Source organism: Pecten maximus, chromosome 12, assembly GCF_902652985.1.
Source record: "Pecten maximus chromosome 12, xPecMax1.1, whole genome shotgun sequence".
NCBI lineage: Eukaryota > Metazoa > Mollusca > Bivalvia > Pectinida > Pectinidae > Pecten > Pecten maximus.
The window spans coordinates 19,405,739-19,425,438 of NC_047026.1; the positions used below are offsets into that span (position 1 = coordinate 19,405,739).

The following is a 19,700-nucleotide window of genomic DNA, read 5'->3' on the forward strand; positions in this document are numbered from 1 at the left end:
AATCCTGGTCATGAACATGTGTACCTTTGTCATAATACAGAATGTAATACCCTCCTGGTTAATTAATTACCTGGTATAACTTGGCCTAGCATTGACCATTGGAGTAAATTCTGTATATCCCTCTCAGTCTTCTCTGGTTCTGCATAGATATATATATATTGTACATGTATTTGGAAATTTGCCATATAAATAATTGCATGCAGGATTGCAAATTTGATTTTACATTTTTTCTTGACTGACAGAAAAAGAGATGTGTGTCCATCCCATGATCTTTTTTGTTATGAGAATTGACATTTAAGATTTCCTCAGGTGACATACATATGTCAATACTGTTATTGACGTCAAATATCTCCATTAGTCAGAGAGCCATATTGTATAAGTTTTTATCATAAGTTCAGCACTATAGACTTGTACACTTGCAAGTGCATGATTGTAAAAGGCAACTTATGTGGACCCTTATGTGAGGCAACTGATTTGGGGGCTCCAAAAGAATTGGAGGTTATTTCTGTACAGTCATCTTCCTAACAAGGATGTTAAAATCTAGGTCAGCACATTTGTAACAAGAGATAAGCCAAAATTGTTGTGCTGGTTTGAGCCTCCATCTTTTTCACCTTTAACCTTCACCGGTAGCTTTTTCACCTTCCTATATATATGTATGCATTATCATGATCTCAGTTGAAGGAAGAATTCATTCTCGACCTATGTATGTATAGTACTATGTACTACAAATTTACTTATCACACCTTTTCTTTGACCCCTATGACTCAAAGTATTGATGGGCCATAAAACAATATAATAACGTTTCCCTTTTATGTACAAGCTATATTAGGGCTGCACTTATATCTATCTACTATTTGAACATTTTTCTTCAATATATAATACCATATTTCTAAAATTAGTTCATCATTAACTATATAAATGAGTTGTTGTATGGCTACATATGAATTTTAAAAACTCAAATTAACTTTATGTAAATATATTTCCTACATGTTATATGCTCGATTCATTATTGATTATATAATTTTCTGTAACAGCAGAGACACTAGCTGTATTTATTGTTATACCATCAAATTATAACAAACGTGTCTAGGACAGGTATAATGGTATCTGAAAGTGATCATTTAAATTTCCCGAAGGAGCTATTTTCTGGAGGATAAGTGTTATGAATGGATATGATGCAAACATAGTAATTATGATGTACCTGGAGCTGGTGTATAACATTTGACTGTGATGAAGTAATGGACTGCAAGTTTGTGAGAATTCTGCGAGGAATGTGCCTTGAAGGACCTACACCACATCGATTGCTATATCCTGTATGTTGGTGTATTGATGAGAATTGCCTTTGGTGACTTTTGATGGCCGTGTTATGTGTTTGTAATGCCCTAGTGGCTTGGACAATACTAGCCATGATTATAGGCCCCCTGAGTACCCTTTATTCCTCAGAAGATAACATCTGTTTCCCTATGTAAAACTTATCTGGTGTTTGATGTAAAAATAGATTTTGAGCATCCAACAGCATTCTTGTGCTTGCTTCAGTTCTATTTTTAGCACTGCTAATCCATACTCTCACTATCATAATGAAGCACTTCCTCCCAGTAACCCAAGTCAGAGTGAGATTCTTAATTCCATAGCCATTAAAAACAAATATCTTTGTCAAAATTTTAAGTAAGATGAATTTCCTTTCCATTGTAATCCCTACCTATTATTTGTATCTATAAATGAATTTTCAAAAGGAGAATTAAAAAAAATATATTGTATCCCATGATATGCATGCCTTCTACTACTACTGGTAATATGAGCAGTAGTGTCTATTTTTAGAGTCTGCTCATATTCAGACATAATTACTTGAGAATGTAATAATATTTTGGCAGTAGAAGTGTTTTAGGCTTGATAATCAAGTGTTGTACCTTTAGTCGGGGATGGATCTGACAATTACCAAGTGATATACTGCTGTACTGATAACATACACCTGACATGTGATTCATGGAGATATCAACCTACTGTTTCACATAGATGACAGTTACATTGTATGATGTACATCCTCATTTCACATGTTTGACTGGGAGACTTCAAGTGTTAATTAATTAATATGTTTTGTGTAGCCGTGGACTCATAGTTTGCTATAGACAGACCTATCGTAAAACTATCAATCAATTATTACTTTATTAATGAACAATATATATATAAGTACGTACTCATATTTGCGAGAAATGATCAAGAACTATTTTTAATTATTCATAATATCAATATTGGTATAAAAAAATTGATGAATGTCAGTTAGGCTTATATTAGGGTAACGGAAATGTACTGAGTCACCTTATTTGTCATGTATACGCACGCACACCCACTCTTATATATATATATATATATATATAATGTTTAACCCACCCCTATCTTATGTGGTTCAGTAGAGATATCAACAAATACAATTTCACTTTCCTGTAATAAGCTCATCCTCCTACATGTGTCAAGAGATTCAAATGTGTTGGTTCCAGGGTTTATCACAGGATGTAGATTGTAATATATATATACAATAAATCTTTTCCTCCCTATGTAACACTCTCGTTGTCAAGATAATTTTATTTAAGCAATTACAATGTATTTAAAAAAAAAATCAAAATGAATTGAACATACAGCATTCAGTTGTTTCATGCCTTATTAGTTAAAACTCTTTCCCTGAGGTGCTGGGATCAACCTGATGAACTGTATGTGGCCTTAGCGAAACAGTTCATCAGTTTAAGGCAGGTCCTAAGGGGAAGTTTGACTGTTGACTGATATTAAAGGCATGTAAAAACTGGTTTGCTACCACAATATAAAAAAATAACAGATATAGCCATTAGCCATTTACGATTCAGATCCAGAAGACCCTCGTCCGATATATCCCCAAACTGTCAGGAAGCAGATGTTGGCAATCGCTATCAGAAAGATGCTTCATTGTAATCATTTGACTGCACATTCAGATATGATTTTGACTGATGATGGCATGTGACGATTTTCTAGGAATTTTCCAGGGAAACAGTCAAAAATACTTAATCTATATTTACATAGAGAGTCGGGTAACAGTAGTAAAGTAGTAAAGAAAAAAAAGTGCTATATTAGAACTATGGATATGATGGCACTAAATTGACTTCAGGACCATATTAACTTGCTGTGATAAATATGTGATGTTAATGCGTTTATCTAGTTCCATTTTGTGTTGCGGTCTCCCATATACGGAACTGTAGATTCATTCTAGATCACATGACAGTGAAATGACGTCATTGAGTGCCATGCAGACCTAAATTGCACCAAAGCTTTGTACATTGACTCAGATTACACATATTGGGCCTATAGCTTTTCATCAATCATTTAGATACCAGCTGGTAATGATTTTTTTCACAAAGCACTTGCAGTAAGTAAACATACAAGGAGAACCTTCATTATTTGATAAATAGACACTTGAATATTTCAAAATAATTAAGCTCTGAAATTATAAAAATAAATTGAACAGTTGTCAAATTATATTTACTGCCGATATGAATTCAATGCAATCTAAATGGGTGACAGATGAATAATCATATGTCTTAATTAACATTATATTCATCTGGCACCTAGCCTGCATTCATAATGCAAATAAAAACAATCTGATGAACATTTATTGGTTAACAAGCATACTGTGATATATACAGTGCTCATTTGCAGTTAGCTATTTGACTATACATATACAGGGATTAATCTAGAATTTAGGGGAAACTACCCTTTTTGGACCATAGGGGAAAATCAGTTCTGAAAAAGGGGGAATTTAAACATCACAACGTTTCAGTTTTTTGCTTTAAAAACACATTTTCCAAGTAAAAACAGCAAATAGTTAATTAGGAAAGCAAATCTGGAGTATTTGGGAATATTATTGCCATAAAAATGAGGGAAAATACAATATTTCAGTGAAATTAACAGAAGTCTGAGGGGGAAAATGGAACAAAATCCTGAGGGGAAACTATACCCATAAACGGTAGTAAAAAATCCCTAGATTGATCCCCGATATAGTACATGTGGGTGTAATCCTGTATTTTCTCAGCAACACTAGTGTGTATATTTCATGTTACATTCCCGAGCCCCTCCCAGACCTGACAGAAGTGTTCACTGGCCAGCTGTTATGATGGGATCAATAACTAGTGTTTGTGTTGACGATTCACTTCAATTTGAACGAAGCTTCAGTGTGGACAGAGGAAGCAGGCATTGATTCTAGGCCCCAAGGATCAGGGCTTCAATATACAGCTAAACACTGCAATTTGGTAGATCAATATACAGTGATGGAAGTCATTTCATATTACATCTGTTCTGCTAGGTCAAGGTCATTTGAAGGACATGGAATGGTTAAATTGAGTATGAATTATATTTACACCACATTAATTAAGATTCCTTCTGTATAAGGTGACTTAATTAGTTTCCTCAGATTGGCCATTATAGTTTACATATTTGGATATGATTACTTCCATCAGCTCATCTTTTATAGAATGCCTATGAGTTAATTTATGTGATAAAATGTGGCATCTGTGTCATATAATCTTTGTGATAAAATGTGGCATCTGGGTCATCTAATCTTTGTGATAAAATGTGGCATCTGTGTCATCTAATCTTTGTGATAAAATGTGGCATCTGTGTCATCTAATCTTTAAATGACTTGTCTTATTTCTTAAATCCATAAAACATATAATATTGATATCTACTCAATCACTGAGTCTGTATCACAATAGAATACAAGACCGAGACAACCTGATCTGAAGATTTGAAGTGTGTGCTTCAATCTCTACCTGAGACAGTTTGTGTTTCTCTGGAAGCTGAGTTCTCTGTTTGTTCAGGCTTTTTGTATGTTGGTAGTATAGTAGCCAACATCTAAAAGGAGTCTCTTCCAAAAATGGCCATGGCTTTTTACAAAATGATTAACCCAACAAACAGATACCTGTACTTGATAGATGTAGTTTGGCAGTTGTTCAAAAAATTAGCTTACTTTCCCAGTTGTTCAAAAAATTAGCCTACTTTCACTGGGGGTACCAGGGTAGTCATTGAATTGTCTCAATATATGGCATTTATAGTCAACTTGAATGATATGTCATGTTTGCGAGCACCCATTATTTTGCTCAATTTGATTTTGACCAAAGGTCTGTAGATTTAATATGTGTTAAAAATTTAGATAAGATAATAATAGGTAAGATATAAAGGCACATGCATATGGAATCTCGTGTTGAAATTTGCATAATGAGTTGTTTGTAATAATCAAAAATGGCCACATAGATCATGTAGAATTATTATCAGTTGCTCCAAGCTATGTTGCACTCATTTTGTTTTCCTTTGTGTATTTCAGGTTACTGCTTTTTACTGTTCCAAGATGAGATGTCAGTCCAAGCCTTGATAGAATCCTGTATTGTAGATGATGACAAATTGTACTGGTGTGTTTCCAGTCCTACAATGAAAGACAAACCTGTAAGTAAAATATCTAAATTCAGTAAATAGTAATTTCTATAATTACAGGAAAATTAGAAATAAAAACTTTAACTATAGTTGTTATATATATCACAAGTACAGGAGTATAGGTTCAGTGATATCACAAGTACAGGAGTACAGGTTCAGTGATATCACAAGTACAGGAGTATAGGTTCAGTGATATCACAAGTACAGGAGTATAGGTTCAGTGATATCACAAGTACAGGAGTATAGGTTCAGTGATATCACATGTACAGGAGTATAGGTTCAGTGATATCACAAGTACAGGAGTATAGGTTCAGTGATATCACAAGTACACGAGTATAGGTTCAGTGATATCACAAGTACACGAGTATAGGTTCAGTGATATCACAAGTACAGGAGTATAGGTTCAGTGATATCACATGTACAGGAGTATAGGTTCAGTGATATCACAAGTACAGGAGTATAGGTTCAGTGATATCACAAGTACAGGAGTATAGGTTCAGTGATATCACAAGTACAGGAGTATAGGTTCAGTGATATCACAAGTACAGGAGTATAGGTTCAGTGAAGAATATGTTTAGTTAAGTAGAGTGAGTAGCCCCTGTTATGCTAAAAGTTATCAATGTTTATATATACAAAATGTATCTAATGTGTACCTGGGTTGTTGATGTCTATCAAACATTTAGATGAGTTAAACACCGTTATCATGAAAATTACACAACTTGTATCATAAAATACTTATGTCAGATTTCACAATAATTTGTCACCACTGTTTTGACATTTCTGGTAGTGTCTCCTCAAAAATTACAGAATTCCATTGTCGTTTTGTAAACTGACAATACTGATATTGTTTGACAGAGATTTTGTAGGGTTTATATAATTTACAATTATGTTACATAACCTTGCCATGATGTATTATAGGTTCAGATCCGGCCATGGAATTTAAGTGATTCTGATTTTGTGATGGATGGTTCCCAGCCACTTGACCCGAGGAAAACTATTTTTGTGGGAGGGGTTCCCAGACCACTGAGAGCAGGTATGGTTTGAAGACTTGCAAAAAAAATTCATAGACAATGTTCAACATTCATTTACATACACTGATAAACATTGTCAGCTGCAGTTAAGTTGTTCACCTCACTAGTTCCCAATATAAGTTATTACTGACTCCCCTCTATTTTTATTATGTGTCCTTGACAAATTACATTTGTATCCGACCTTATACCTGAAATCCTTTTATGACTCATATTTCTTAAATGGCCACTAACAATCTGCATGTCATTGTTCAAATTCTGTAAGTAAATCCCCCATAGAAGTATGTATTCTTATCTTACCTTCAGCCTGGTCACATCATCTTCCATAAAGACCTTGCTCATCTAGTGGAATAATGTGCTATGACATGGACTATTATATGATGTTAATGTCCATGGTGATGAAATTTTGAATTCCCCTTCTAAAAGCATAATGTATAGTATCATGATATTGCAGTTAGTTTGACATTGTAATATACCAGGCCTGAGTTATAATTCATTTAGGGAAATCCTGAAATTTTCTATAGGAAAGCTTTACGTAATAAAAGAAAAGTTATTGAGCAAAGACTTTTCCTTAAATCCAAAAATGCATTCCTATAGAAAATTTAAAGTTAAAGGATTTCCTGAAGTTATAGAACATTGATGGAAGCGGGGTCCAGCTTATTGGTAGTTTTGCTTAATCAGGATTGATTTTGTTCCAGTGGAGCTGGCAATGATTATGGATAGGTTATATGGCGGCGTATGCTACGCAGGGATTGATACTGACCCAGAACTGAAGTATCCAAAAGGGGCAGGACGGGTGGCGTTCTCCAATCAACAAAGCTACATTGCTGCTATCAGTGCAAGATTTGTCCAGCTCCAGCATGGCGAGATAGACAAAAGGGTAAATTACAGTTTCTATAATGATCCAAAAGGGTATACATATACCACACCTTGTCCTGTATTGACAAAAGGTACAAGTACTTGGTGTAGATATATCACATGTAAATAGAATACATATATATTATGCATATATATTTTAAAATCTGATGTACTGTTCTTTTGTGATATTGTTTTTAAATCTCAATAAACGAATTGCATATATTATACACATATACTGTATTTACATGTGTAATATATATGGACAGTGCCTGTTTACATATGGGTTCAGTGAACCAGCAATTAGAACCTAATTGACTCATCAGCAGTCAAAATACTGGTAGTAGCTTGTCATTAGACTCAGAAGTATTATTTACATTGAGGTGTAACTAATGTACAAGATGACAAACAAAAATACATAGTAGCAGCTTAAGTTAATGTGTAATTACATTTTAAGTATATATTAATGTACGAAATGACCATTGAAGTCTAAATTGACAAGTTGATCTCCCTACAGGTGGAGGTGAAACCCTATGTGCTGGATGACCAAATGTGTGATGAGTGCCAAGGTGCCAGATGCGGAGGGAAGTTTGCACCTTTCTTCTGTGCGAACGTCACCTGCTTACAATACTATTGTGAGCATTGTTGGGCCCAGATTCACTCTCGGCCAGGAAGAGAATTTCATAAGCCACTGGTAAAAGAGGGAGCTGATCGACCCAGAGCTGTACCATTTCGGTGGTGTTAGGGCATGGTCAGATTTTTTTGGGAAAAGGTGAAGAACTGCCTCGTAAAAATGTTCAAAGTGGTGAAGCTAATTTATATTATTTAGAGGAAAGGCGATGATTAGATTTTGAAATGTGAAGTATTTATGAGATCATTTGATACAAACAACATTTATATATTTATCTGTAGATATTCTGTTATCCATATTTTTTATTTTAGTCAGAATTTAGAGTTAATATATCTATTACAAATATTGTATTGTGATTTCGTCAGTGCTGCACTGCCACAACATTATGTGGATATAGTTATTTGATATTTATGCAGTCTCCTTGCAAAACTGTGATTGTGTCTGGCAAATTGACAGGACAACAAGTGTTTACTTGTAGTCAAGGGGTAAGAACCTTTGCCCTGAACTCCTAGCAGAGGTATGGTTATAGATGGCTAGTGCTCTTATTATATACTGTTTGTTGTCTGGTTCTTGTACAGAATAGCAGTATTGCCAAAAGCTGTTCAGCTTGTGTTCATGACAACATCACAACTTACACAAATATGTTGTGGAATTTGCTCTTTTCATCGGGTTTAAGGTCTCTGTCAGTCTTTTACCATGGTTTGTGGGATTTTCAACTTTTTTTGCCTCGTATCATATTTATTCAACTATTATAGCTTATTTAATAGAATATATTTTTATTTATGAATGATATTTTGCCGCTAATTTGTCAGTATAAGAAAGAGCAAGTAAATTCGTCTATAAACATACTTTTGCAGGTAGTCAAAAAACTGTCAGTTTCAACTGACATGCTATTAGAAAGGTATGCTGTGGTTCAAATTTTGTATGTTTTTGTGGACGACATGTCCACACACAAAATGTTGTTAGCACTATACTTACTAAATGACAACTTGTCTCACACAGCCAGTCCAGACACCTCTGGACATGGCCATCTGCACACAGAGAGAGGAGCATGTTCTAGGGCTGGAGACAATCGGTCGGAATTCACAGCTCCTGCTGAACATGCAGACGTTTAGTTTCCATGAATGTATAAGGGTTAACTTCTCAGTAGAGGGGATGTATACATTTTATCGCTGGATGGGTTGGCCTGGCTTATCCATAAGAGTTTAGTCTACTCCACACTGATGAGATCCAAAGCTCAAATTAAGTAATGAACTATTTCAAGGAAGGGATTTTTCTCTTCATACAGAGTTCGAATACTAAAGTGTGTACAGAAAGGGATAATTACCAAAGAGTTGGTATGCCTACTTATACATTCAAGAGATGTTGGCATCTCGGTGTACAGTATGGGTATAATTTTCTCTAAATTCAGGAGAAAGTAAATGTACCCATTATACCAAATAGGAATATTTACCCTTAAAATTAGGAGAGGTTAGCCTATACATATGAAGGTGTGTATATCAACTTCTACATTTAGGAGAAATTGAATTTACCCACTATACAAGAGGGGTATGCATATCCATAGCAGCATACCATTAATATAGGGATCTGTAAGATGAATAGCCTGTCCAATATAAGGTTCATTTCTGTTCTTACAGTTGAGAGGGTTTGTGTACATTCTAACGTACAAGAGTATTTCCAGTGGAAAGTTAATGAGTACTATCTAGTCATAATGAAGTGATTCACTTTCGTCAGTGGGCATACATTTTCTGGTCATTTTGATGTTTTTTTACTGGATTGTACTACATAGAAATTGTGACTATGTAGAAATGTTGTGCAGGGAATTTTCTTATGATGGAACATGTTCTTGATAGATTTCAGCATTTTAAATTTTGTATTTAAAGGTTTATATAGGCATTTTTATACTTTTGTGCAAATTGAAGATTTTAAAAAGTTATTGCATGCAAAGTTATATGTTAATTAGTTTCCTAATTACTGTTTTACACATCTTTTGTCATGTTCAACAGATTTCTACTGTGATTTTGTCCAGTTCATATGGTTCATTATTTCGTAGACCAGTGTATATGTGTGTGTGTGTGGAATTACTGCAAAGTGTAACAATCTTTGATATTTTTTTCTCCACTTCATATTCAATGACATTTTTTTATAACAAAATGTGAGAAGGTTTTTAAACATGATTACACTTAATTAAGTGAGAGAGCTGCCAAATTCTCTGAGAATTCATAAATTATTTTATATTTGTGATAGATCAAGGTTTATCATTGATGTCCTAACTTGAAAATACCTCATTCTGTCACTTCGGTGAATCATTTTTCACACAGAAAAACTTTGCAGAATTCTGATTTATCATATTAAAATTGCTGATACCTTATATGATTTAAAAAAAAAATCTAATATCATTTACATCTCCAGTCCTCGAAACTTAGATTTATGCAATACAATGATTTAATTTCGGTTAAATTTTTTTTTTTTTTTTGTGGTAATGATTTGAATAAGGAACACATATTTGGAATTGATTCAATGTACATATTAGATTTTATTTATTCAATCAAGCATATTCAATTGCTTGAATTGCAGAGACTAATACTTTCAGTTTAAAACTAATTGTTGCTTAAGGGAAAAAGGCTCAAAAACATACAGAAGAAAAATGAAAAGTATGATGCATATTTGATAAAAGAGGAAATGAAAATCCAGCATTCGATTTTTTTATGGTAAACTGTAGTGCTAGATTGTTTGTGTAGTTTGATCTTTTTATTATTAAAATGTGAGAGAGTAATTTATTAAATATTTAAATACCATCAGAAGGTGAATATTTTTACTTCTCTTTATATGTAATGTGTGAAAGGAGTTGTAAATGTCCTGTATAAAGCTAATTGGGTTGTGGAAACAGGAGATAACTTCATTTGTAGTGAAAAGAATTCATAGTTTTCATTTGCTCAAAAAATAAAATAGATTAGTTTGTTACACCTTTTATAAGTTATCCCCCTTAGTCCAGATCCACATACCTGTGTATTATAAACCTGTTTATAAACATTCAGAGATTTATTATGGTGTATTCCAGATATTTTCACATATCATACATTTTCTGCATGCTTACATACAAATTTATCCTTCAGTGATCATATAATAGCTTTTTTATGTGTATAGAGGCTATCCCTGTCACTCAACTCTGCTATTGAGGAAGAAACCAATACTTTAGTTTGGTGTGGTGTCTTCATATATTGTGTAATCTATCCAATGGATGGAATTGGGTTCATGTAATTATAAATATCTGTACGGATAATGTCGTATGTCACTTCCAGTTTGAAATACTATACCCGTCTGTAATTATGATGTTTAACAATTATGATAAAAGAAAGCCTTTTTATTTTTATTCTCGACATTTTTTATACGTAAACAAATAATTATTTCATCTGTAATCTGCCAAATATAATTTCAGTAAAAAAGAGTGAATCATATTTTTGTTACTATTGCATAACAGAAATCATTTTAAAATCAAACTTGATGTTGTCCAATATTGTATATTAGCGGAAATAGCGAAATTGTACACATATTTCATTGTTACATGTGTTATAAAGCATGTATCTTTCTATTTCCACTTTGTAATATTCCAGTTTTTGTATTACACTTCATAAAATGTGTAAATAGTGGATGCAAAATAATTAAAAAAAAAAAATGTAAATGGTAGACTTATTTTTGTTTAAGGTGCTATTGTTTTGTATGAAAAAAGGGAAAGCTTAATTTATATTTTTTAATTTCTTTGTTAATATGTTATTGTATTTTGTACTTTTGATTAACCATCTGTCTGTTATCTGTGTTGATACAAGCAATGTTGTATTTCTGTGATTCTCCACTGCCGGTTTACTTATGTGTAGATCTGTAGAGAAATACTATCTACAACTGCCGTTTTACTCCGGTCAGATGTTTCTTTAGTTCTGTAACAATTGTGTTTATCTATAAAAGGGAATTGAACGGAAAGTTTCTTTTTCTATTTAAATCTGTTTGTGGAAATGAAAAAAAAAGAGGATCATATTCTAGATTTTTGTAGATCTATTCATGGTATTTTGTTGCATATACAAAATATATAAAACAATATTTAAATGTAAATTATTTAGTAACTATTGTTGATATGTAGAATTCCCCCACCTTGCATTCCAGAATTATTATACCAAACAAAATTGTAATGTAAAAATTAAAGATACTAACATTAACTTAATATATATTTAACTCCTAAAATAACTACCTTATTTTTATTAAATTTATTTCTTCTTTTGATATTCAATGTTTGTTTAAAAAAAAGTCAATTGTCCATAAAGTTGCTTGGTTTGAAAAAAGAGGTAACTGGTATAAATTTGGTATATTGTAGCCATTCATGAATATTTTACATACACATTTCTACATGTTGTCCAAAGGGAACCGGGATTGGCTGATGTTAAGTACCTTATGGGAAGTGTTAGCATGTCTGTGATCAATGAATACATGTAGGCAGTGAATTGCTGACCAGTCTTGGTCAGTAAGTCTGGCCTGTAGCGGTCCGTAACAGAACAATAGCAGCGGAGTTGGCTTTTAGGAGAACCATCTAATAACTCATTATAATACTGCAGAATAGAGTGACAGCTAATTAATATCTTAAAGTAAGTTTTCTATGTGCAGGTTCATTATTGGGTATTGGTGCCTTTTTGTTATCGACTGACTAGGAATTATTTATTTACTAATATCACAGTTTGTAGTGAGTTATGTTTTTGTACAGTATGTGTCTATTTTTATATTACTTTTTTTTCTTTCATAGCCTTATTTACCTTATTTATATGACGTTTTCTTGGTTGTTTTCAATACACATTGTCAGACATTTTGTGATAGCAAATACTAGTCCTGATCAGTTAAGAAAATTGAATTTTGTTGTGAATGATATCGAAATGTTCAACTTTAACTGAAATCTCTAATTTCGTTCCCACAGACAAAACCTAATGACTGGTAAGATACAATTTATTTCCATCAGAAAAACAATTGGTTTAATTTTGCTAATCACAATTCAGCCGAGGATTACGCTACCTCAAAGTTGGAAAAATACTGGTCAAGTGTTTGAAGGACAATACCTCACACCTTTTGCCTTTTGTAGGTTGGTACTCTCAAACTTTATCTGTGATTCTTCAGGGGAAAATTGCGAACCTTATATGACTGAGTACTACATGTGATGCTCCTAATCCTGATGGGTTCTGCTAAAAGCCAACATGGTACAGGTGTAACATTGGGGGTGATGGGTAGTCTTGGGCAGAAAATGGTATCATTCTTACTGTTTGAGTTGTGTTTAGTTTAAAGCATCAAATTATTTGATAGATTTACCTACTTAAAGTAGATAGAAATAGTAAAATAGTTTAAGTAAAATCATGTTATTCCTAAGGCAGAACTTTCAACTAAAGGTGTTAGTGAATTATGGGGCTGTACAGCATAAAAATGTTTTTGAATTTAGTATTTAAATTGAACTTTGTCTTCCGACATTTATAAATTTTCATTATTAGATGTCCTTTAATAACTTTGATCCAGCAAGGAGGTAATGATGTAATGATAGGTTTTGTTTGAGAGTATTTGTGGTAAAAGTTATAAGGATTCCCCAGATTATGGTAGAATGGTACTGCTAGATGGTTTTATATATCTTGAAATGTAGGGCACTACTTGTAAATTTGAATTTGTATTTCTGTTTTGATATGAGTTGATTAATGTTTATTTATTAGATTTATTTTTTCATACTTTTTACATGGTTTCAATATAACATGAACTTGCGGTACTTTGTAGTATAGTTCTACAACAATTCCAGTACTATAATAGCGAAGGATTCAGAATCAGTACATCACAGCTGTGCAAGTTCTCCGTGGGAAGTTTAAAGAAATTACATTTGAATTTCTTTTGTCTTCTGATTTCTTTTATTTTTGTTATCTACAAGTGGTGACGAGTTCCTCAGTGTAGGACTCTTGTGTGTTGTGTGTATTTAAATACCTTGCCACTATTTTAGGCATTACATTGTGAAGTGTGACAGTAGAAAGGTGATGTTCAAGCCTAGATGTTTGTCTAGGATAGAATTTTATAAACAAATAATTAGAAGATTTTATTTTTCACTGATATTCATGTATGCACAAAACATGTTTTTAAAAAAAAAAACCCAAAAAACTATTGCCTTGCATGCTAGGTTTTGATACCTCTACTTACTGCAAACATCAGCGAATGAATTGATGAAAGTCAGACCTTTATACTTTTATATTTATAAATATTAACAAAATGCAAATTTTAAAAAAAAATTGTTTTCAATCTGAGGAGGTAATATTGACAGTTCATGCGCTAATGTAATGACCATATTGCTAGCGATTGGAAAGTCACTGGAGTTACTGTATATGAAATTTGTCAGCCTTTCAGAGAAATACTTCAATAGTAGTATTCACAGAATTCCTTTGGCCCCCTGTTACAGTACTCTGTGGGAGTGGATTTAAATTGATCTTCCTATTTAAGTACTGTATATGCTAGCATGTGGAAGTACTGTATATGAAATTTTGCCTGTACCCCCAGGGAAATAATATATATGGCATTTCCCTTCTCTTCCTAGGCCTGTAAGTCAATTATACAAATCACATGTAGGCCAACAGTAATTACCTGGACATTACAGAGAAGAAAAAAACTGTAAGCAATTAGAAAATCTCTGGACTTTACAAAAAAAAATACTTCATGCTAGCCTATAGGAGGTATGTTAGTCTGGATGTCACTCAGCCTCACAGAGAAAAGGTTTTTTTTATTATTTTTTTTTCTTTTTGTAATCGCCCATAATTTGCCAAACAGTGTACAATGTTTTATAAAAAAAATTTGGATTATGTGCAACTTTGCCAAAGACTTACTTGCCAGAATTTAGTCATGCTGCAAAGAGACAAACTCCATTTTGTATCCAAGTTTGTCATTGAAAACTTTGTTAGCTAATACATATATATATATATCAACATCAGTAAACAAGCCCAATGGAGGTCGATGATGACACACCATTGTTAGTCACAAGGGGAGCAGTATACCGGTGTCTGAGGAACAGGTGACCAGTAACCCAATTTATGAGGGTTGGTATTGAGAATGAGGATTGGTATCAGAGTGAGGGTTAATTAGTATCGTAGAGTGAGGGTTAATTAGTATCGTAGAGTGAGGGTTTTTTATTGGAGAGAATGAGGTATCATGTGATTGGTGTGGTATCTGCTCTTCCTGTCCCTGGTGGTGATCACACTATCAGGGACGTTATCCATAAGTGCAATATCTACAGTTACACTTTGTTTTCGTTATTGATTTGTTTTGTACATGTATCATGTTATATAGAGCTATATATAGCAGTACACTTGCCTCCTTATTTTTCATTGTTTATGCTTAGTTTCATAGTTAAAGGAAATTATAAGAGTGACTATATATTTATTTTTAATTTATACAGCTTTTGTTATTTTAGAGCACAGAATTTTTTTAATTTAGATTTTTTTATCATTACATCATTTAAGTGATAATTATTTATTAAATCAGTACAAAAAATTGTTTTATCTTTTGCAATACCTGTACTATTTTTAATACTTGAGTTTACACACAAGAAGGTGTACATCATAGCTTCATAACTGACTTACAGTATTATTGGTAAAACAATTTGCATAAAATTCTTTTTTTTTTAGTTCAAATATTGTATAAAAAAATTGCCGCATACTGTAAAATGCTGGTGGTTGTTGTTAATTATTTTTTTAACCTTTATTTGTACAATGATATAGCCTTCCATAGAAAGCCTGTGGTGTAGTCAGTCATAACGTATCATCATCTGGTGTCAGTTCACCTACATGTTTTTTTTAATTCAATATATATATCTAGATATATATATATATTTCGAGGGTATTGCATGCATCTGTATTCCTGACCAATTTCTCATGAATGTTGTGTTTGTATATGGGAAGTTTTCAAATTTATTTTTTTGTTGAATGCAGAGTTACAAAGTGTCCTGATGTTTCTATGTTTTTAATAAAGCTAAGTCATTCTTTTATAATCACAAAGCAAATCTGGTGTTGAAGGCTTATTTCAATTAGGATAGTTTTGTATTTAATTTTGATAAATTACACACACACAAAAATGTATTGCACCAGGAATTCTCAGTGTTATCAGTTACTTTTTTGGATTGGTCACATGGTTTTGCTGCCTTGATATTTGAAATATTTTTTTTTTAATTTTTAAAAAAATATCTTTCTAAGACTTTCACATTTTGTGTAAGGAATTCTTCAGCAAATAAAAGACTTTCAGTAGTAATTCTTGTACTAATTATTTACTAATTATTTTATTATCTTAAAATTCTAAGTACCTGGGGTAATTGGTTATTTGAAGATTTTCTTCACTGACTTCGTAAATACCAAGATAATTATTTAACTGGTTGTGACGCGAGTTCTATCACTACTGCATGAACTTTGGATATTGCTGTCCAACAGTTTATATAACATGACAGTTCAGAATAGCAGGGCAGAGCATTACAAGCATTTTATTTTCCTCACTCGAGGCCCCAAATTTGGAATAAAAAATGAACAAATGACAAGTGATTACTTCTGCCATGAAGTTCAAGAAGGCCATCAGACAGCCATTTTGTTCTTCATATCTGCACACAAGAGTGAAATTGCACAACTAGGGCCAAATTAAAACCTGTGAGCATATTCTTAAAATAATATATCGGAACAAGTGATAACAAATTCTTGAAATTAGATTAAAGATGGCTGCCTGGAGGCCATTTTTTTCTTCATTTCTGCAGTTGATAACAAGGGCCAAAGACAAACTTGTGTGTATAATTAAAATACATTGTATATCTATCCAGTATTTTTTGAGAAATTGTGTCATCAACTGACCATGGAAATCCAGATGGCTGTCTAACAATGTAACAAAATATAAAATTGCTGTTTTAAAAGAAACCACAATTATGCATATATATATATATATATAAGTCGTCTATAAGATCATATATTATATATATTTCTCTCGGTACAACTACGACAGGAAATTCATCTATATCTTCGGATCACCAACACATAGAGTATATGATACATTGTGCTAATAAATAGATATATAACTTAGCAACACAAATGACGAAAGAAGACAACTTTTTGACTCATGCCCTGACCGGGCCTCAAACTCACGATCTACGGCACCCAATTGCCTAGCCAGAAATACCCGCTACCGCTGTGCCACATCGGCGTTCTTAAAAAAAAATGTTTCAATGGTGCAGTGATGGTCGGCCCGATACCCTGACATGATCATTGTGGAAGTCGTCTATAAGATCATATATTATATATATTTCTCTCGGTACAACTACGACAGGAAATTCATCTATATCTTCGGATCACCAACACATAGAGTATATGATACATTGTGCTAATAAATAGATATATAACTTAGCAACACAAATGATGAAGGAAGACAACTTTTTGACTCGTGCCCTGACCGGGCCTCGAACTCACGACCTACGGCACCCAATCGCCTAGCCAGAAATACCCGCAGCTTATACCGCTGTGCCACATCGGCATATATATATATGTCATACTTATGAAGCTTACAAAGTTCTGATTTATAGAGATTAGTCATAAACAGAGATGAAGCCTTAATACAAGATGAGAATGCTGAAAAAAACAAAGAGCAATAACTCTGACAAAAATTGTTGAATCAAAATGTCTCCCTTGAAAGCTGAACGAAACAAGAAATATCATTTTTGGTGATAATAAGACTGCATTTGAATCAGGAATATAATTCTATTAATGTGTCATTTGAAAAGATACATCCACTTATTCAGCTTGCATTCAATCTTAACTTTGTTTCGTTTTTAACTGCATATCTGCATTTTGCATTTACCGCTACATTGACCAATCACATACTTCATCTTGACCAGAAAAGCCATCTGTCGCGTCATATCTTGGGTGAAAAGAATATTATACGGCTATGCCAAAAAACAAATCATAAACTTTAAGCCTAAAAACAGTTTTGCTTGATGTATGTAGGACTGTTAATTCTTTAATACTCCTGTCAGTATGAAAACATGACAATTTTTCTTTGACAAAACATTTTTCTTAAATTTCGCTTATTTACATCATGAAAATCATAACCTGGACATGTTATAAACAAAACTGAGCTGAAGGGTCTTGGCATCTTCTATTGAACCAATACATGTCCCCGACCGGCGCCCATCAAGTTAAAAACTTCAGCCAAATTTGAGTAAAAAAGTTCATTCCAAACAATGTGTAAATTCAACTTATTGGGTTGAATAAACAATGTTTCCTGCCCCTAAAAGATATTCAGGTATTTTTTTGGTATGTCTACTCTACAGAACAAGAGATCCCAGAGGGATCTTGGCGCCCACCATTGAATGATCTTTATAGGTTCTATGTCAGATTGATCTTCTCTCTATTTTTCCCTTCCTTTTACTAATCTGTGCAAATTGAGATATCCCTCCAGTACTTTTCAAACAAGGGAATCCTAGCTATATAAGAAATTTGAGATTTAACGATAATGGCTGTTTGTTTGCCAGGTTGTTTTCAGGACAGACTGGTCCAAAAATGCAATACAAGGGACCAAGGGGAACCTACATATGAAATTTGAGAAAGATCCCTTCAGTACTTTGAGAAATAGAGATAACAAACTTAAATTGTCAAAATCCAAGATGGCGGTCTGTCTGCCATATTGTTTTCCAATTGATCTCAAAATGCAATAAGCATAATGAGGCACCAAGGGGAACCTCCATATGAAATTTGAGAAAGATCCCTTCAGTACTTTCTCAGAAATAGCGATAACAAACTTCAGTTGTCAAAATCCAAGATGGCTGCCTGTCGGCCATGTTGTTTTCAGATTGGTCTCAAAACGCAATATGCATAACTAGGCACCAAGGGAAACTTACATATGAAATTTGAGAAAGATCCCTTAAATACTTTCTCAGAAATAGTGATAACAAACTTCAATTGTCAAATCCAAGATGGCTGCCTGTCGGCCATGTTGTTTTCCGATTGGTCTCAAAACGCAATATGCATAAAGAGGCACCAAGGGGAACCTACATATGAAATTTGAGAAAGATCCCTTCAGTACTTTCTGAGAAATAGCGATAACAAACTTCAATTGTCAAAATCCAAGATGGCTGCCTGTCGGCCATGTTATTTTCAGATTGGTCTCAAAATGCAATATGCATAACCAGGCACCGAGGGGAACCTACATATGAAATTTGAGAAAGATCCCTTCAGTACTTTCTGAGAAATAGCGATAACAAACTTCAATTGTCAAAATCCAAGATGGCTGCCTGTCGGCCATTTTTTTCCCTGATTGGTCTCAAAACGCAATATGCATAACTAGGCACCAAGGGGAACCTTCATATGAAATTTGAGAAAGATCCCTTCAGTACTTTCTCAGAAATAGCGATAACAAACTTCAATTGTCAAAATCCAAGATGGCTGCCTGTCGGCCATGTTGTTATCCAATTGGTCTCAAAATGCAATATGCATAACTAGGCACCAAGGGGAACCTTCATATGAAATTTGAGAAAGATCCCTTCAGTACTTTCTCAGAAATAGCGATAACAAACTTCAATTGTCAAAATCCAAGATGGCTGCCTGTCAGCGATGTTGTTTTCCGATTGGTCTCAAAACGCAATATGCATAACTAGGCACCAAGGGGAACCTACATATGAAATTTGAGAAAGATCCCTTCAGTACTTTCTGAGAAATAGC

The 19,700-nt window shown here is 33.5% G+C and overlaps 1 protein-coding gene across 1 annotated transcript in view; it reads left to right on the forward strand.

Moving 5' to 3' along the window:
* The window catches only part of LOC117339395 (cytoplasmic polyadenylation element-binding protein 2-like), a 29,978-nt gene extending 13,718 nt beyond the window's left edge, over positions 1-16,260 (forward strand). The window contains exons 5-8 of the mRNA XM_033900957.1: positions 5,342-5,460; positions 6,367-6,481; positions 7,175-7,356; positions 7,849-16,260. Of these exons, the coding sequence (XP_033756848.1) occupies positions 5,342-5,460; positions 6,367-6,481; positions 7,175-7,356; positions 7,849-8,076 (644 nt within the window). The 3' untranslated portion in view covers positions 8,077-16,260. The remainder of the gene's footprint in view (positions 1-5,341; positions 5,461-6,366; positions 6,482-7,174; positions 7,357-7,848) is intronic.
* Positions 16,261-19,700: the final 3,440 nt, after the last annotated feature.